Here is a 21,080-nt window from a genome sequence, read left to right as displayed (position 1 = left end):
CTAAAAATCCTCCTGCCACTCTCTGCTTCTCACTGCCCCTTGTGCTATGGAACAGTCTCCCACTTCTTGTTGGCCATTCATCTTCTCTTCTCCATCTTCACATCCCTCATGAAAACCCACTTTGAGGAATCCTTACTACACTGGACTCCTCCCCATTGATTTCTCCCCAGTCTCCCATATGTGAACTGTTGTCTGCGTTTTGTCCCATCCATATTACGCTGCACATCATTTGAGACAGAGACCAATGTTTTTTCTATTCTCTGCTTTACTATATTCTGTAAGGCTTTGGTACATTTACAAGCACTATGGGAAGATTTATTAATAAGTAATATTAATGCTGCCTTGGATGGAACATCTAGAACATTCTCATAGTGTGGTCCATGGAGTACTTTTGGTGTCTACAAAGAGCTGGCTGGCAGCTGGGATGCATTAAGACCTAAATTTTCAAAAGTACTTTAGGGTGCCCAACTTGAGGCACCCTGAAAAGGCTTCATTTTCAGAAAATGCTGTGCACCCACCCACAGAAAAAATAAGGCCCCCTTAAAAAGTACTTCAAGTTAGGGCACCCCAAAACACTAGTCACTTTTGAAAATGTAAGCCTGTGTACTTAACTAATATTAATTCTCTGAGTAAGTAACTGCTGGAGTTGCCACCAGAATGTTATGTGGTCACAAATGAGAGGGGAGATGGACAACCTGACAAAGATTGGGAGGCAGGCAAATCCACAGGACAGTCTCCCGGCTGAGCTGAAATGTGGCCTACAGTGTGAAAAAGTTGGAACCTGATCTAGAATATTCTGCTCTACATCACAGTGGTATTAATCTGGCTATTAACCACGATGGGTAAGGAATGGTGTCCCTAGACTCTGTTTGTCAGAGTGTGGAGATGGACGGCAGGAGCGAGATCACTTGATCATTACTCTGTTAGGTTCACTCCCTCTGGGGTACCTGGCATTGGCCACTGTCGGTACACAGGATACTGGGCTAGATGGACCTTTGGTCTGACCCACTACGGCCATTCTTACGTTCTTATGAGTGACTTTCTTGCCACCATGGCGCAGCACTAGGTTTACACAGGTGTAAGAGAGCAGAATTCTAGCCCACTGAGTATGTATAATTGCATTTTGTTATAGTCTCCTCTATTCTCCCCCTCCCTGTCTCTCTCACTTGCACACCTTAATTGCTGAATATCTAACTGGTCATCAGCAATGAGACAAGCTACATTTACCTAAATATTGGATCTTTCTTTTGTTCCTCACATCTTGATCCTGTTTGATGGATTAGCAAGAGTTACCTGGAAATGAAAGATCCCAGCATAGTTCTTCTGGAAGCTCTGATCTTTGGGAACAATTCGATTCAGGATTTCTTGATCCAAGGTAAGAGATGCAATGGCTGCTAGGAGCCAGCAGTCACCTGAGAACATACAAGTTTCAAGATAGAAATGTGCATCAAAAAAATAGGGCCTTGCAGTTTCCTCATTTCGCCCTACACCACTTCTTGAAATACCTTTTGAATAAAATGCCAAAGTTCAGTGCCCTGTGAGATCCTATTGGAAGTCTAGTTGCTGGGTTGTTTTGTTTGTTTGTTTTTAAATATATCTGTTCTGCTTATTTTTCCGGGGGGGAGGGGCAGATTCTGGCTTTCGTATTTTTAGTACAATTACACCCAAATCTTGATTAAAATTCTGCCAAAGTTTCCAGGGCTGATGACAGTGGTGGATTTGGTGTTCCATTTCAAGTTTTATTTGTGTTTAGACCATATTTTTATGTGCTTTTTAATGCCTTCAGGGAGCAATTTATGTGGCTGAAGCAATGCAAGATCTGGGCTTCCCACAACATTTTAATTTCTGGATGATGGAAATACTATGGGGGAAAAAACAAAACAGACTTCATGTTCTTTCATGGCCCCAAATGTCTCCCTGAGGCATTAGAAAAAGATCAGGTTAACAAATACTACTGAGATATTTGGGTTTAACCCAGCCTTTGTTTCTTCATGTGGACACACATAGCAGTATCATCAGTTGGTGTAAATCAGCAACTGAGGATCTGGCCCAAATAGTCTAAACTGGCATGTGCTTTAATATCGGAGGGCAGCAGTTAACTTCTTAAAAATTAGATAAGTGTATTCACTATAGCAGAAGATCCAACCCAGTCCTGTGAGATGCTGGGAGCCGCATGCCCTCAACTGTCACTAGCTTGAGGTTAACCTGGAATGGGAATGAAGGTGCCCAGCACCTCATAGTATCAGAAGCCTAATTAGGAAACTGCTGATGGTTAAACTGCCCCCCAGAAAATTCTGAGACCTGTTTGTATGAATGAATGAAGTGCCCATCATTTAGCGAAGTGTAACTCTCAAACTAAAACATGCATAGCTCTCCCAGCATTGTAGTTCGTGTTTTAAGGCCTGGCTCTTAAAAAAAAAAAAAAGTTAGCTGACATGAGAGGAGATGAGAAAGATAGTCCCCCTCCCCCTCACGACAATGCTGGTCCAAAGGGTAAGGAAATGCCATATTGGTGTCACCATGTTTCCAGGATACCAGCACGCAGCATGAGCGAATTTCAGAACCGCTTTGCATACATGCAGGGTCCATACATGTTGCTAGCACTGAGCTCTAGTATCACACATGTTTTGCCCCACATGAGCACTGTTGAAGAAGCAGAATTAATCATAGTCCTTGTGGTAGCAGGGGGATGTGGTAGAGCAGGGGCTCCTGATGTGGAGAGGAAAACAACAGCTTTTGAAGTGAGGATTTAAATCCTCATCTTTCTATGTATCCCGACTACTGGCTCCCCTGCCTCCCAGTTCGTCAGCTGCTGCTAGCCTGCTCTGAAGCACACAGTGCTATCTTTGAGGAGATGGTGGAGCAGCTCTTCTGGTATTCCTGCTATAACAGCATCCAGCAGAGAACAGACACAGCCAATTGGTAAGGAGGAGGTAGAGTTCTCCCCATATGTGATATCTGGAAATGTCTCCTCTGTGTTACAGGCCAGGCTGTTGTAACTATTGAAATAGAGCCTGCCCCATTAACTACTGAATGTCAGCAGCTGGGATTTGCTTAACCTCAAGGATGGCCACCTTGGGAATGTTTAGTCAGCACAAAACTATATAGACTCTTCAATTAAATGAGAAGCCTTCCCTGTGCTAATTCTGAGTCTTACTATAGTAATGTAAGGTCCTGTTCTCCTAGGACAGCGCACGTGCCCACAAAGTGAAGTCCTTCGCAAGAATTCCCCATGGGAAATCTCTCTCTGTCCTAGCATTTAGGCAAATGCCAGCAAATTCCATCACTCAATCATTTCTACTTCCTTCAAAAGAGGCTGGATCAGAAAAATATGGGATCTTGCATGTTGTTCCAGTTAGGAGGAAAATTTGATGATGGAGTCAGGGACCTTTTAATGCATCTTGTTTATTTACAAGGAGTGTTCAAAGTCCTGTTTCTCTGAAAAGAGGAGGAACCAAACAATAGTTTCCTTGCTCACAGCACTAAACCTCTTTTAGCCAGCGCCAGACCCATAACCCCTCTTTCTAGGCTTCTCTCAGGGCCACACATCATTCTTGTCCAGATTGTGTCTGAAGCTTCATTCTCTCTTTGTATGTGTGCTTTTCTGCTTCTCACAACAATATCAGCAAAGCCCTCTGCTCACATAGTAGAAATTCCTGAATAGCCTTTGGTGAGCCTTTTGTTTTAAGCAGTGCCATGTGCCTGTGCTTTGATTTAGAGACCACTATTCTTTTATAACAAAACTTAACGTAACTGTTTCTACTATCTTAAACGAAGGGCAGCAGTTACACCCACCAGCATGCGTCACGAGCTTTAATCCAAACTATAACTATATTTTAGATAGACATTAAGGGCTGGCGTATCCACTCACAACTCCCACCAAAAGAACTACATTGCTTTTAAGTGGTACCATTTGTTATTTTGGTGCAAGTCTATATGTGGATATTCTTATTTCAGAATAGAACTGTCCTATTTAAAATGAAACTGTATGATAGCCATGCACAGCCTGGCACTGAAATAACAAAAATGTGAATAAACCCCATTTCGTTATTTTGGCGCAAGTTTGTGGATAGATCAGCCCTCAGTCAGGTATTCTCAAATAAGGAATCATGGTTCAACACTGACCTCAATGCTGCACGTCAGACCCTTCTCACCACGCAGGGCCCTATAGACTTGAATGTGGCTCAATGAGGGTGCTGGAATTAGCGATGTCAAAACATTTTCAGGATTGGGCCTAAGTTACTTAGATCAAAGAGCTAGGCTTACTTACAAGGTAAGCTTTGGGGGCAGGGACATCTCTGTTTGTACAGTGCCTACACAATAGACTGGGGCTGTTACGCATCACTGCAATAACAATAACAATACATGGATAGTTATCAAAATCTCACTAATTAAAATGTGAGTGTTCTGTTTTTAGAGAGACTGACAAAGCCATTTTTCTAATCCTACTCGATGGCAATTTTCACAGCTTTCTGTTGCTCCTACCAGTGTGTGCCTATTATATAGTTCAGAGCTCAGACACCTCTCTTTGAAACCTAAACCTATGCAGCACCACCAAAGCCTGCCAAGGCAAGGTGTTCAGGGATAGTGTTGCTGATTAGAAATCAGCTTTCAAATACTGAGGGAAATTTGGCTTCAATTTCCTAGAAAGTGAATTTAGTAAATCCAAAGAGAAAAAAGGACTCATCGAGAACACATACTTAACTGAAGTACATTTGAAGTGCAGTCGTAGTCAGAAAAGTGCCTGTGTTAAAATATCTGCTCACCATGGTGACTATAAAATAAAATCCACACAGAGGCTTCTTTTACTAATGCTAAAAGTGTCTAAACTGGTAAGAATTTAATTCTCTAGTCAATGATCTAGTCAAGCAGAGATGGACCCAAACTGAAAGCCCAGATTGGGGGTGGGGGGAGATTGAGAGAGAAAAGAAACTCCCCACATTTAGAGTTTTTGAAACCCAGATCTGAATTTTGCGGCTCAGAGGTATCTCTGTATTAAACATTTCCTGCTATTTCAGCAAGCCCTTAAGCTCAGAATAGATCCCAGGCAAAATGCTCTCACTCTCTTAGTTCCCAGCCTGTGATCCTTTCCTTCAACATCTGCCCTCTACCCAGGGCCGGCTCTGGCTTTTTTGCCGCCCCAGGCAAAAAAGCCTCCGGCCACCACCACCCCCCCGCCCCCGCCAGCAGCGGAGGGCGCCAGGGGAGGGCGGCCGGAGCCCTGTGGGGAGGGCGGTGAGACCCGGCCAGGGCTCCGCTCTCCCCGGCGGCGAGCCCCGGCCAGGGCTCCACTCTCCCCGGCGGCTGGGGGGAAGAGCCCTGGGAGGAGGGCAGAGTGCCCGGCCGGGGCTCCGCTCTCCCCGGCGTCCAGAGCGTGGGGGGGAGGGCGGCGAGCCTGGCCATGGCCCCGCTCTCCCCGGCGGCCGGAGCCAGAGCACCGCACCACGCCGCCCCCATCCAGGTGCCGCCCCAAGCACAAGCTTGGTGGGCTGGTGCCTGGAGCCGGCCCTGCCTCTACCCAGACTTGACTCTCAGTTCTACCCTTCACTGCCAGCACGTGCCACGGACTACCCGACTTCTGCAGTGCAGTGGATTACAATACATGAGGTCAACAAGTTTACTACTTTTAAAGGAGGCCTGTTGAAGTTTTGTACTAAAATGAGTTAAACTCTATAATTGTGTGTTAAATGCTGCAAATAGAAGCGGTGCAAAGGGACATTCAACAAAGAAATAAGCTTTTACGTTCCTCAAAAACTATCTAGTTGGCCTCCGATTCCCTGATCCCCAGAATGCATCAGTCTGTGATATAGCAGCTATCAGAAACCCCACAGCCTATGGAGATGGGCTTTATGTGGGTAAACATATTATACAATGAAACCTGTCACAGAAACCACTAGTATTAAGCATACTCCTGTGTTAAGAGGCCAAAAAGAATCCCCAAATATACTTAGTACAGTTCAGATCCACCTTTACTAGAAGACATCTCTCACAGCTAGGTTTTTGCCTGAATGGGCACTTTAGCTATGCATATATAATTGTCACACAGAGAGAGAGTGTGTATGGGACGGATCTTCAACTGGTGTGAACAGGCATAGCTCTATTGGCTTCGATGAGACTACACCCGTGAACACTGGCAGAGGATCTGGCCCTCTGTTTCTAAAGTGTGTACAGCGCTTCAGGAGCCTTCAAGATGAACAGCACTTTATAAATGCAAATGGCATGGATCTGGAAAGCTATTTTAAGTGTATTTTTATCCCAGTGGATGTAAAATAATATTTATTTTTAAAAAATAAATCTCTGCCACTTGCTATTTGAGGCCTTCACCAAATAATGTTGGGGTTAACTTATTTGGATTGCTGTAAGGAAACTTCACAGGTCACCTTTAAATAATAGAGTGGGTGTGACTCTGCATTTTAAGTTGTAAGGAGGCCATCAAAAAGCAATGGTTCAAAGAGTGCATTTAAAATATTTCCAGTCTTTCAAGTTCCCATCAAACTCGCCACGCTGATATTCATCTAACTTACGCTGTTGTCAAAGAAATAAAGTTTAATGGAGTGAGACTGTAACTCAGACCTTAGTGTTCTTTTTAAAAGCAAAACATGTCACAAAGTAGTATAAAAAATGGGGTTTATTCCCCTAAGGGACTAGTCAGTGGGTCACACAGTTGACTTATGTAAATATGTAACCAGAGTTTGTTTCAATAAAAGCGTTTTACATACAGGGCTTAATAATCAGCACTTTGATATTCAAGTTATTAGATTAAATAACAAAGAGGCCCACTGTAGCCTCAGTGTTAAGCAACTACCACCTGAACATTAAAAGATATGCTCCCTGGTTATGCTCCTAACTCAAGTCGATTTTATTTACAGTAACTCCTCACTTAACGGTGTAGTTATGTTCCTGAAAAATGCAACTTTAAGTGAAACGATGTTAAGCGAATCCAATTTCCCCATAAGAATTAATGTAAATAGAGGGGGTTAGGTTCCAGGAAAAAATGTTTTTGCCTGACAAAAAGCATTATATACATTTTAAACAATTTTAAAGAAGTAATTTCATACAGGTATAAGTTTTAAACAATGTTAAAGAAACAATTTAATTCTACAATTCTCACTGCTGAGTATGAAGCTTGGGGTGGTGGAGTCAGAGAGTGGAAGAGGATGGATTGTCCGGCTGCTCCTCTTGCTGTTCTTGCAAGCACAGGCACTGACTTTGCCGGGGGCAGGGGGCTCAACCCTCAGCCCATCCACTCCACCCCTTCCCCCAAGCCCCCACCGTTGACCCGCCTCTTCTCCCCTCCCCCCCCTTTACTTCTCCCGCTGCGTCCTCGCTCCTCCCCCCTCCCTACTGCCTGGGGCAATCAGCTGGCTTGCAGCGTTGAGGAGGCAGGAGGGAGGGGGGAGGATCGAGGACTTGGCGCGCAGGCTCTCCCCCTTCCCCCCCCCCCGCCTCCTGCCTGGGGCAATCAGCTGGTTTGAGGTGTTCAGGAGGCAGGGGAGGGAGGGGGAGTCTGCGCCAAGTTCTCACTCCTCCCCCTCCCTCCTGAACACCGCAAGCCAGCTGATTGCCGTGGGCAGGAGACAGGGGGAGGAGGAGGAAGGCGCTGATCTGCAGGGTCTGCCAGTGGGTGGGAGGCGCTGTGGGTAGCGGGGTGGGGAGGGACACGGACAGCATAGGGAGGCTGCCAGCTGTGGAGAAAGCAGGCAGCCAAACAACGTAATAGTGGAGCATTGCACAACTTTAAATGAGCATGTTCCCTAATTGATCAGCAACATAACAACGTTAATTGGGACGACTTTAAGTGAGGAGTTACTGTATGTATGTATGTATGTATTTTTATAAAGGGACAGAGTACTGTGGAGCTGATAGAAGCGATTCTATACAGAGAGGCAAGCCGGCCATCATTATATTATCAGCCTGATTTTCTACTCTTCCCACAAGCCAAAAAGGATTGTTTTGAGAGATGGGCTCAAGCCAGACAATTTTGATTCCGATTTCAAGAACCTCCCCAAAAGTTATGGAGTGATCAGCTCCACGGCTTTGGGGTTCTGCCCACAGGACTCTGTTAGGAAATCTCAGAAATATGCCCCACCCCCTAGTTCAGAGGAGGGGTATTAGTTTTGGCCCATCTTTATTATTCCTGCTATATGATTTACTTTGGCATTAGTCCACGGTGAAAGTCTCTGTTTGCAAAATGCCGCAAGGCTGTCAGACTTCCACGCGGGGGCTGAAATGAAGAAGGTAAAGAAGGAGCTGGAACAACTGGCCCTGAGGGAGCCTGAATTCTATTTATGGCATTAACTAAAACGATGTTTGTATGTCAGACCAGACAGGGCTGGAAGTATGCTCCAGTCCCTTAGCTTGTAAGCTGCCATGGAAAAGAGGTTTGTATTCTGGGCATGTAAAAAAATCCACATCCATTACAGAAACTTCATAGACTGTGATGCTGACAAGAAATGGAGCCTTTACTATTCTTACTGAACAACCCTCCGAAAATGCAGTAAGTGATCTCCTATGCCCTGATCCAGCGTTAAGTGAGTAAATATTCTGGCGCAAGTATATGATGTGCCTCTTATTTTTAGCAATTGGAACACACACACTGAGGGATTTTCTAGCAATTGCTTTAATGGAGCTGTGTTTACTGGGGCAGCACTTGTGTCATTTACTGTCAATGATTTGCAGAAATGGCATGAATCTTATTTGCACAATTGATGAGACTGAGGTATGGTTAGAACTACTGCAGTAAGCACCTGGGAGAAGAGGGAGCTCAGACGCAATGTAACTAATCTATCAAGTTCTTATTACAGGGCTTTCAGAATTTTAGGCTGTGTGTGTTGGCAGGAAAGCCTGTAATGCTGCTGCTGCTTTCCAATGATGGATCTTACCAGTTGGGTAGCAAAGAAAGAGGGCATGTGTTGGGTTAGAATAAGGCCTTAAAAAGGAATAAAAAAAAAACAGTTAAAGCCCCTATTAAAGTTCTATGTAAAGCAGCATTCGAAAAGCAGGTAAGGAAGAGTCAACTTTGCTATGATGGATGATAAAATGTCTTCCAAACATTAATCAATGCTGCTCTGCAATTCAAGGAGAAATGTTTGGTGCCACCTTGGCCTGCTATATTTAAACTGTGCGCCTGGTGTATGGTCTCCCCTTTCTTTCTCCATTATTTGCTCACTGTTCTGCACCAAATGCTGTAGAAATAGAATGTTCAACATGAAATTGGAACAAATTACTTGTTAAGGAGGACCCTGCTGAGCTGATGTGCTCCATTAATTTCTGAACGATGTGGTCAGCATTCCTCACTTGTGGCCACGACCAGATGGATTGTCCTGCCCGTATGTTGATATGGCAGATAATAGCACAGACCACTGTTGTTAAGGTTGTAAAACAATTTCCATTTTAACCCCTTGTTCTCATACACTCAGACCTTTCGGAAATATTGAGCTTCTGGGATGAAATTGTCCATGCTCATTAACTGTTCTAAGGTGAAATTAGTTGGAAAGTCTGAATAAAATCCCCCAATTATTTTAAAGATATGACAGGGTTTTTAAAAAAAACAACAACACATTTTTATTGTAAAGTTATGACGGGGTTAAAAAAATCCCACAAGCACATATTTTTCCCTAGTATAAAAATTTCTTACTTTTTAAAGTGGTAACTCAAAAATAGCTGAACTTCAAACTTGCTATGTAAATAGGAATGAATGAGCATTATGTGTGCTGTTATGTGAATATATGTGTGAGTTTGGGAGGAAATGATATAAAAACCCCTCCTGGGGATCATCAGCAGGGTTTGAACCTGTGACCTTCGGCACAGATTTCAATTATTTGATCTAAAAAGAGTAATTCCATTAGCTGGTAGAAGTAGTAGGTTCTTGCCTTTTTGCTTCTGTGTAGTGCAGAATGGAATATACTTAGGTAGTGTGTTATATGGCTTTTCAAATAACAAAAGGTATTTTCCTGTCTCTAAAACAAGCAAAATTCTGCTCAATTACTCTACTCACCCAGGATCCCTTGGCGAATGTCTGTCCGAGTGGCTCCTCCAACTATAAACTGAGGATTGGTACATAACTCCTGAAAATAATGTTGTTAAATTCATGTTATTGTTGGTGGTCTGACAAAAGCTGCAGTTTGTTTCTGACCCATATTATTTCAATTCAAAATCCAGAAAAAGAGAAAATGTAAACATTTCCAATATATTTAAAAGATCAAGATTAAAAAAAAAAACATTGGAAAAGTGTTCTTTGCCTGTGTTATTAGCAACATCTCAGGTTATGAAAACTCAGCTGAACTTTAAATTCTAATATACTTTACACCCTTTGAGCCAAATCAATGCCCTTACTCAGTCATTTCTGCCATTGACATCAATGAGCGTTTTGCCTGAATAGGGAGTGAGTAAAAACTGAGAAGGAACTTCAGGGTTTGGCCATTTTTGTTTACTTTGCAGTTCATTGAGCTCAATCAATTGAAGTAGGTTGGTCAGTTTCACTTTCTGGTACTCAGGCACTAACATCCTGCTGTTATTGGGCTAGTGTTTGAACTTCCCACACCCATTTTCAATACAGTGAAAGACTACATATGCAAACATTTCTATTGCTATTAGCTTTTGTAATTCTCCCACTTTTTCAGAAGCTTCTTTTGGGGCCAGCCAGGGATTTTAAGTTAGAATGTCTTTTCTCTCCACTGCAAGTCTGAATAGCCCTCAAGTTACAATTAGGGATGAAATTGTCCATACCCACTACTTGCTCAAAGGTGCAATTGTTTGAAAAGTCTGAATAAAATCCTCCAATTATTTTAAAACTAGGACATGGTTTAAGGTCTCTCCATTCTCTCCAAGGACAAAAGTCTTCACTTGCTCTGAGCACTTCACGTGAGTTTCTAAATGAAGGTGATAAACAGGGCTGGCCTTACCAGGAGGCGAACTGAGGCGGCCGCCTCAGGTGCCAGACTGTGGAGGGGCACCACTAGGACCTAGAGTGTAGAAAATTGTGTCTGCTGCTGGTGCATATGTATTCTCTCTGCTCTGGATGTACAGAGATGGTGGAGTGCTGTGCTGGAGGAAGGAGGGCACAACAGACATAACAGGCAGGCAGAAGAAAAGGTGAGAGGGAATAACAGAAAGCAGCAGGAGCTACAGGGAGAGAGAGAGGAGGAGGAGCCTCTTATGTACCTCTCTAGCACCCCCAGGAGCCTGGACTGATTAACACCAGCTTCAAAGGGAGCTTCCTGTTTCCTGCTGCTTCCCTGAACCCACTTGAGGAGAACAGGCAGTCAACTGAAGTAGTAGGAGCCAGTTAGGCCCTTAAAAGGCTGATATCTTCCCTCACTCAGGCCCTGCTACCAGTCTGCTTATTTGTCCCCTTCAATTGAGTGTTGAAAGCCACTATAGCTGGCACAGAACAGCAGTCGTGAGTGAAAGAAGAAAACGCCCGTCTGGGGCAGCATTCAGAAAAAGCAAGCAAGCAAAGGAAGCTTTTCTATCTAAGCAGGAAGGAGCTCTCCTGAGACACATAGACACAAATGTTCACGGTGAGCCTTCCGGCCCCAGCGAGGATGTGAGTGGTGAGGAGATGCCTGATCTTCCAGTTAGTCAGAGTGCAGGTGACCTGGCAACTACTGCAGCATCCATATCTCCATCTCAAATGGATGTAACCATGCATATTCCTGAAGAAAAGTGTAGATCAGAGAAGAGCGTGGTGGAGGCGCAAGAAACAGCTGCTGCTGAGTTTAGTTCCTTAAGTCTAGATGATCCAGGACTGTGGACCCACTTGAGCAATAGCCTGAGGGACTTCCTTGTACTGCATGGGCCACAGCAAGTGAAAAACTTCATGTTCCCCAAAGACAATGAAAATAGAAGTTTCCATCCAACACATTACTGGCATGAAATCCCCAATGGTGACAAAGTGGAGAGGACATGGCTTATGTACTCAAAAACCCAGAATGCTGCATACTGTTTTTGTTGCAAACTCTTCCAGTCTAATGTTCCAGCCACATTGGGTTCTACAGGAACAAAGGACTGGAAAAATCTGGCTAGAAATCTGGCATGCCATGAGAAGGCACCAAATCACCAGAGAGCATTCCATAGGTGGAAAGAGCTTGAGATGAGACTAAGATTAAAGGCCACTATAGATGATCAGCATCAAGAGAAAATTGCATCAGCGTCTCTTTACTGGCAAAATGTTCTGAAAAGACTCACTGCCATTGTGAGAATGCTTGCTACCCAAAACCTAGCACTGCATAGCACTTCAGATCAGCTGTATGTGCCAAACAATGGAAACTTCCTTAAAATTGTGGAGCTGATGGCTGAGTTTGATGCTGTACTCAAGGAGCATCTAAGAAGAGTCACTACCCAAGAAATGTACACACACCACTACCTTGGAAAAACAATTCAAAATGAGATCATACAGTTACTGGCAACAAAAGTCAAACAGAAGATTGTGGCAGATCCAAGTCAGCAAGATATTACTCTGTTATTCTGGATTGCACACCTGACATCAGCCATACAGAACAAATGACTTTAATGGTGTGTTTTGTAACAACAACAGAACCTAGTGAAAATGTCCCTGCAATGGTGATTGTCAGAGAGCATTTTCTAGAATTTATTGACATTGTTGATACTACAGGAGCTGGTATGACAAATGTGCTTCTTAAAAAGCTGGAAGATATGGGAATTGCGATAGCTGACATGAGAGGTCAGGGCTATGATAATGTTGCCAACATGAGAGGAAAGAACAGAGGAGTGCAGACACCGATCCGAGAGTTAAACCCTCGAGCTTTTTTTGTCCCATGCAGTTCTCATTCATTGAACTTGGTGGTCAGTGATGTGGCATCAGCTTCTAGTGAGGCTGCTGAATTTTTTAATGTAATTAAAAGGATCTATGTATTTTTCTCTGCATCAACTCATCAATGGCAAATTTTGAAGCAATATCTGGGAACATCCTTTCTGACACTGAAATCACTGAGTGCCACACGATGGGAAAGTCAAGTGGAGGCGATAAAGCCTATCAAACACCAAATTGGGAAGATAGATGATGCCATAGTTGCCATTATGGAGGATAATGCTATGACAGGAACTATCTGTGGGAGAACAGTGGCAGAGGGAAATTGACTCACCAGAAACATACATAACTTCAAATTTCTGTGTGGCTTAGTGTTGTGGCATGACATACTGTTTGAAATAAATGTTGTAAGCAAGAGACTCCAAGGTGTTGATCTTGATATATCTGGAGCAATGGAACAACTGGACAAAGCAAAGTCATACCTACAGTCTTACCTGTCAGATGCGGGATTTCAAAACGTTCTGAAGAGTGCACAGAAGTTGGCAGAGGAACTTCACACTGAAGCTATTTTCCCACCCATTTAAGAATATAAGAGTCACCAAAGAAGACAACATTTTAATTATGAGGCACGGGATAATCCCATAAGAGACCCCAAACAACAATTCAAAGTTGAATTCTTTAACCAGGTGCTAGATTGTGCAATACAGTCAGTTGAAGAACGTTTCATGAGGCTCAAGGAACACAGCAGTATATTTGGGATGTTTATGATATTCCAAAACTCCTCACTATACCTGAAGACCTACACCAGCAATGCAGGGCACTAGAGACAGTGTTGACACATGATGACATGCGCGATATTGATGCGAGTGATTTAGGTGATGAACTGAAAGCCCTTTCAAGATACATTTCAGCAGGATCAACTCCAAAGGCTGTTCTGGAATATATGTGCACGAATAAGATGACCACCCTCTTTCTAAATGCTTTTTTTGCTCTGCACATACTTCTAATACTTCCTGTAACAGTTGCCAGTGGAGAACGCAGCTTCTCCAAGCTGAAGTTAATAAAAACACATCTACACTCCACAATGACACAGGAGAGGCTGGTCGGCCTTGCAACCATCTCAATAGAGTATGAGCTGGCCCCGACTGTGGACATTCAGGAAGCAGTTCAAATCTTTGCAACCAAGAAGACACGGAAAGCACCACTTTGATTATTCAAACAGATAAAAATGCCAGTGTTTACTATGCAGACAAGAAAACTTACATTTGCTGTTCAGGTGTTTTAAAGTTAAGTGTTACTTAAAATTTTTGAACAAGGCATTTTAAGTTGTTAGTTCTCCTTTATTGGGGTAGGTTGCAGAGCAGTACCATGAGAGGAGTGGAACAGGAAGAAGGCAGAATTGAGACCTTTCAAAGTTTTGGCCCAAGTGAGAAGGCATGGGGACGTCATTTGAGCTCCCTGCTTCAGGTGCCAAAATGTTGTGGGCCGGCCCTGGTGATAAGCAGCATACAGAAGAGTTATTGGGATGTAGGTGTTAAGAGAGAAACTGAGATTCTTTCCCCGTGGGAGCTGGGCCCTGTTGCCAGACAGCTTGCTTCAGAATACACATCTTTGGATGGTGGGGGAGCCAGGGTGGGCCTTACGATTTATGCTGCCCTAACAAGAGAGGTTTCTGCAACACCTGAGAGGAGAACTAGTCCATGAGCTGGCTCTCCCTTTAATCCTGCTGCTGGAGAGGAAGCGGGGTCAGCTTGTGAGTCTAAGCTTGCATGAGATAAAGCTCTCTGAGGTGTTGCCTGCTTTGCTTATGCCTGCTTTTGGCCCATTGTTGAGCAACCTTCCCCGCCCACCCCCCCACAGTATCCTGTTCTCTGGGTGGGTAGGGTGTAGGAAGGGGGCTGGGGCACTGAGCAGCCCCCTCCCAACAGCCCACGTACTGCAGATCTCTGCTGCAGCAGCACCTGGTGGCAAAAGAGCCCAGCGTGACTCATTTTCAGTTAGGGTACGTCTACACTGCAATTAGGGTGACCAGATCATCCAAGACAAATATCGGGACGTGGGGGGGGGGGGGTGACGTGGGGGGGGCGTGACGTGGGGGGGCGTGGCGAGGGGCGGGGCCAAAAAAAAAACCCTTCCTCCGCAAGCGCTGGAGGGAGGCCCGGGAGACACAGGGGAAGCGCGGGGCCGGGGTGAGTAACAGTCCGGCCTGGCCCCGAGCAGGCAGGACTCAGTTGGGTGGTAGGGCGAGGAGGGGGGCGGCCCGCGGTGCCAGGCGGTGGCTGTTCTCACCCCCGGGCAGCGGGACTCGGGAGCAGCCGCTGCTGCAGCTCCCACTGCCGCGGGGGCAGGAAGCGGCCATGGCGCTCCGCGGCTGCAGCTCTGGCGCCCCCGAACCCCCCGAGCCGGGGCCTGCTGCGGGGACCCAGCAGCGCGCACGCTGCGCCCAGCCCCTGGCCAGTCATGTCTGGGCTGCTGCCCAGCTGGTGCTATCCCGCGGCGGCCCCGGAGTGGGGGCAGCAGGCCCCAGCCCCCCCCGTCCCGCAGGGGAACGAACGGGGCTGGGCTGCCGATGCCTCCGCCCCGGGGCCGCCGCGGGATAGCACCAGCTGGGCAGCCCAGACGTGACTGGCCAGGGGCAGGGCCCAGCATACACGCTGCTGGGTCCCCGCAGCAGGCCCCGGCTTGGGGGGTTCGGAGGCGCCGCAGCTGCGGAGCGCCATGGCCGCTTCCTCCCCCGCGGCAGTGGGAGCTGCAGCAGCGGCTGCTCCCGAGTCCCGCTGGCCGGGGGTGAGAACAGCCGCCGCCTGGCCCCGCGGGCCGCCCCCCTCCTCTCCCTACCACCCAACTGAGTCCTGCCTGCTCGGGGCCAGGCCGGACTGTTACTCACCCCGGCCCCGCGCTTCCCCTGAGTCTCCCGGGCCTCCCTCCAGCGCTTGCGGAGGGAGGGGGAATGGTGATCCCGGGGAAGAGGTGGGGATTCGGGGAGGGAGCCAATTGGGGGAAGAGGGGGCGGAGTCGGGGCGGGGGGGGGGGGCGCGAGCACTTCCGGGCTCTAGGCTCCGGGGCATTTCCTTGTTTGTCCAGTGTCAAACGCGGGACAAACAAGGAAATATCGGGACGGTCCTGATAAAATCGGGACGTCTGGTCACCCTAACTGCAATTAAAAACCCACGGAGGCCGGTGCCAGCTGACTTGGGCTCGCAGGGTTCAGCTAAGGGGCTGTTTAATTGCAGTGAGGATGTTCAGGCTTGGGCTGGAGCCTGGGCTCTGCGAGGGAGGCAGGCCCCAGGGCTCAGCCTCCAGCCTAAGCATTTACCCTACACCACAATTAAACAGTCCCTTAGCTGAGCCCTGCGAGCCCAAGTCAGCTGGCACCAGCCTCAGCGGGTTTTTAATTGCAGTGTAGACATACGCTGCGATACCTGTCGTTTCTGAATCTATGCCAAGTGATTAGACAGTACATGTCTTCCTAGGCATTGTCTACTTTCCTCCAATCAGTTTTATACAAACCTAGTGACAAAGCACAGAAAAAAGGCCTGTGATGGAAGGATATGTGTCCATAAAACAGAGATGCACTATGCACCGGGAGCAGGGGTGCATTTAGCACTGAGTGTTTGTTTCATGACTGGCCATTTTCCCAGCAGGAACTTACAGACTCTGAGTCACCACCACCCAGTTCAGACAAAATCAGGTGAAGGGTAATTCCATTCCCCCAGAATCCAGGGCAGAGCTTACAGCAAAAAAACCAAAACCCTGCAGAATGGAGAATCCAGGGGGGAAATGAGCAGGACCTTTAAGCATGTTACTTCTCACTGAAGATTTCCATTCCTTTCAAAAGTCATTCCTGGTCCCTTCTCAGGTGAATGAATAAATGGAGGGTTAGGATCCTTCGCCACAACTTGGGGCGGGGCACAGAGCACTCAAGCTGCCCTTGTGGTTGCTATAGCATCCTTGAAGCTGCAGTAGTGTTCTACACAGCCTCTCTGCACAGGGCATAGTCCAGCAGCACTTTGTAGATTGTCTATGACTCTGTCCCTCCCCCAGGTTCCCTTCCACCACTTTGCTGCAACGTGCAGGGGATACAGAATTCCTGCCCTGGCTGGCTTTGCACCATTCAGGGCTGGAGGATTTAGCCCTTCTATTAATCTTCAGTGTTAACCCTAAGGTAGTCCATGACCAGCTAATATGTTGGTCATCGTGACTCTGTCTACGCTAGGCAGTGAGTGGTGTTTAACAACATGTTAATTCAAATGTGTGAGTTAAAATGTTTTCTCATCCAATGTCAAGTGTGGACATATACAAGATGTGTTTCCCTAGCACGCATGCACAAAGTATTCAAGTGCCAAATTAGGAGGCTGTCAAAAAATAAGGGGGGTAGGGTGGAGAATTGTAATAAAAAATGTTATTTTAATGCAGTAAGTTTCAATTTTTCATTCATTTGAAAATTTTTGCAACACTTTTTATTTTGAAATTTTTCTTTTTTGAATGTTTTCATCTTGGAGGAGGTGTGTGTTCAGTTTTAAAGTTTCACACACACCCCTCCCCTACCCCCCCCCCCCCCCATTCTTTTTTCCTTTTTACCAATTTTTCCTTTTATCACTGAAGGAAAAAAGGAGAGGGAAAAGGAGAGAAACAAGGGAAAAAAGGAAACCCAATAAACAAAAAACAAACAAAAAAGCCCAAACCCCTACATTTTTCATTTTCATTGACAACTCTAATTTTTTCATGAAAAAGCCCATTTTTTAAAATTAAAAATAAATTTCATTCAGAACATTTCAACCAGCTCTTCAAATTATGGTGTTTTGGGGGTTGGAATTTTTAAAACTTTTATTTTAGTACAAGCCTAATTTTCCTGGAGTAATACTGGGAAACACATGACGCCAGTAATAAGCTTTAACTGGTGACAAGTAATTCCCAGGAGGTTTGAAGGTTCCATTTGGATAAGCATCAAAAGTTCAGATGCTTTTCTCAATCGTACTGAAACCTCTCATATCTGCAGAGTGGTGCTGGAAATCTTATGAGAACAGGCTCTCCCTCAACATTTCTGGGGCTTCTCACATCCCAAAGGGCTTGAAGTTGGACAGCAGCCTTTTTTATGATACTCCATTACTTTCACTTCTGGTTAGAACCGGGGAGATGAGGAAAGGTGACAAAGAATGAAAGGAAAGGATAATCTATGCCTTTTCTAGACTTCAAGAAAGTTCCAGCTCAGATTCAGTTTGGATTTTGGAGTGAAAGTTCAGGTTGAATCTTATTTGATCTGAATCTAGTAAAACATGTAACGATGAAGCTCTCTTACCGTGGGTCGCTTCCAAACAATACCCTGCGTTTTAGGGGAATACGGCCCCAAGTCCCTATAGCCCAGGGCAGAAGGACCGGCTGGGAATTCTTCATCCTTAAACAGAGTGCCAGACTGCAAGCACTGCTGCCTCAGAGCCTCATAATCCTGATTTAAATACTTCACTGCCTTCCCATTGGAGCCAAGCCCTTCTAATACAGCTCTCTCTTTGGCCAACTTAGCTGCGACTCCTGCCATCACTGTTTGCCTCCAGCGGGTTGTTGTGTCAGGACAGGACAGCTCCTACCTTGTGAACAAGAGGGGATGAATATAAGTGAGCAACCAGGTGGGGTGGAGCGAGTGAACACATTACACAGTCCAGCACCTTTGGAGGGAGGAGGCACAATGCAAGTGCAAATATGTACTCAAGACAAGAGGAAGGAGAAGCTGGGAGGAAACAAAGAACCTGGTTTCATGACTCACTGTAGATTCTGGCTCTCATTATCTTCTCTATTTGTATAACAGCCTGGGAGTTCCCTCTCTCTATATATTTTAGCAGAGGGCAGGGAATAAGGGGGAAAGTGTTTTAATACTAAAGATGGCTCCGAGCCACATAATTCAGATCAGTTCTAAGCCTTCATGGGTGCTTGGATCCAGGGGTTTTGTTCAGCCTGTTATAGAGGACAGACCAGGATCACAGTTAGGATTCTGATACCCTGCTCCTCTTCCAAGGTCAGGGATGTTTAGCTCAGGGGAACATTATTAGAGAGATGGAGGCTAACCACAAAATCCAAGTCTGGATTTCCACCATCACCAAAGGATTGGGGTGCTCAGACCCAGGGTCTCACTGAGGTTTACAGTGTTTTACGTTCAGAGAAATCTGCCTTAAGTGACATTTCAGGTCAGTTTGACCCAAGTTGAAACATTGTGGCTTGTTGAACTGAATCAAAAGATTTTATTTCGAGTCAGTTCAATTGCATCCCTCTTGACCGCTGAAGACTGTAGATGGAGTGGAGATTAAGGATAATCTAGGCATGGCACAATATCTAAACAAATATTTTGCATCGGTCTTTAATGAGGCTAATGAAGGGCTTAGGAATAGTGGCGGCGTGACAGAGGGGAATAAAGGAGGAGGGATTGACATTACCGTATCCGAGGTAGAAGCCAAACTTGAACACCTTAACGGGACTAAATCGGGCAGACCGGATGATTTTCATCCGAGAATATTGAAGGAACTGGCGCGAGAAATTGCAAGCCCGTTAGCGATAATTTTTAATGAATCTATAAACTCGGGGGTGGTACCGTTGGACTGGAGAATAGCTAATGTGGTTCCTGTTTTCAAGAAAGGGAAAAAAAGTGACCCGGGTAACTACAGGCCTGTTAGTTTAACATCTGTAGTATGCAATGTCCTGGAAAAAATTTTGAAGGAGAAAGTAGTTAAGGACCTTGAGGTCAATGGCAATTGCGACAAATTACAACATGGTTTTACAAAAGGCAGATCGTGCCAAACCAACCTGATCTCCTTCTTTGAGAAAGTAACAGACTTTTTAGATAAAGGAAATGCGGTGGACCTAATATACCTCGATTTCAGTAAAGCGTTTGATACGGTACTGCACGAGGAATTATTGGTTAAATTGGAAAAGATGGGGATCGATATGAAAATCCAGAGGTGGATAAGGAACTGGTTAAAGGGGAGACTGCAGCGGGTCATACTGAAAGGTGAACTGTCAGTTTGGAGGGAGGTCACCAGTGGAGTTCCTCAAGGTTCGGTTTTGGGTCCCATTTTATTTAATCTATTTATTACTGACCTCGGAACCGAATGTAGGAGTGGGCTGATAAAGTTTGCGGATGACACAAAGTTGGGAGGTATTGCCAATTCGCAGAAGGATCGGGATATTCTGCAGGGAGACTTGGATGACCTTGTAAATTGGAGTAATAGAAATAGGATGAAATTTAATAGTGAAAAGTGTAAGGTGATGCATTTAGGGATGACTAACAAGAATTTTAGTTATAAGCTGGGGACGCATCGGTTGGAAGTAACAGAGGAGGAGAAAGACCTCGGAGTCCTGGTTGACCGCAGGATGACTATGAGTCGGCAATGTGACGTGGCCGTGAAAAAAGCCAATGCGGTCTTGGGATGCATTAGGCGAGGTATATCTAGTAGGGATAAGGAGGTGCTGCTTCCGTTATACAAGGCACTGGTGAGACCTCATTTGGAGTACTGTGTGCAGTTCTGGTCTCCCATGTTTAAAAGGAATGAACTCAAACTGGAACGGGTACAGAGAAGGGCCACTAGGATGATCAGAGGAATGGAAAACCTGTCGTATGAAAGGAGACTCGAGGAGCTTGGTTTGTTTACCCTAACCAAAAGAAGGCTGAGGGGGGATATGATTGCTCTCTTTAAATATATTAGAGGGATAAATACCAGGGAGGGAGAGGAATTATTTCAGCTCAGTACTAATGTGGACACGAGAACCAATGGATATAAACTGGCGGTGGGGAAGTTTAGGCTTGAAATTAGACGAAGGTTTCTAACCATCAGAGGGGTGAAATTTTGGAACAGCCTTCCGAGGGAAACAGTGGGGGCGAAAGACCTCTCTGGCTTTAAGATTAAGCTTGATAAGTTTATGGAGGGAATGGTTTGATGGGATAACGTGATTTTAGTCAATTAATCAACAGCGTGCCATTGCTGGTAAATAGTATCAATGGTCAATGAGGGTCTGGCTGGAGAATCTTGCCTGCATGCTCGGGGTTCCACTGATCGCCATATTTGGGGTCGGGAAGGAATTTTCCTCCAGGGTAGATTGGCAGAGGCCCTGGAGGTTTTTCACCTTCCTCCGCAGCATGAGGCGGGGGTCGCTAGCTGGAGGATTCTCTGCGACTTGAAGTCCTTAAATCACAGGATTTGGGGACTTCAACAGCTGAGTCAAGGGAAAGAGGGTGGGTCAGCTTTTGTGGCCTGCATCATGCGGGAGGTCAGACTAGATGATCATACTGGTCCCTTCTGACCTTAAAGTCTATGAGTCTATG

At 45.6% G+C, this 21,080-nt stretch overlaps 1 protein-coding gene across 2 annotated transcripts in view; it reads right to left on the bottom strand.

The window, feature by feature from the left end:
• LOC128834882 (calpain-8-like) overlaps positions 1-18,351 on the bottom strand; it is a 43,050-nt gene extending 24,699 nt beyond the window's left edge. For both annotated transcript variants that reach the window (XM_054024046.1, XM_054024047.1), the window contains exons 1-3: positions 18,072-18,351; positions 9,998-10,067; positions 1,294-1,412 (exon numbers count right to left, since the gene is read on the bottom strand). In XM_054024046.1, the coding sequence (XP_053880021.1) occupies positions 1,294-1,412; positions 9,998-10,067; positions 18,072-18,308 (426 nt within the window). In that variant the 5' untranslated portion in view covers positions 18,309-18,351. The remainder of the gene's footprint in view (positions 1-1,293; positions 1,413-9,997; positions 10,068-18,071) is intronic.
• Between the last annotated feature and the right edge of the window lie 2,729 nt (positions 18,352-21,080).

The sequence above is a fragment of the Malaclemys terrapin genome, chromosome 3 (assembly GCF_027887155.1).
Source record: "Malaclemys terrapin pileata isolate rMalTer1 chromosome 3, rMalTer1.hap1, whole genome shotgun sequence".
NCBI lineage: Eukaryota > Metazoa > Chordata > Testudines > Emydidae > Malaclemys > Malaclemys terrapin.
The sequence above is the reverse complement of the archived record's forward strand: the minus strand, read 5'-3'. Positions and strand labels throughout refer to the sequence as shown.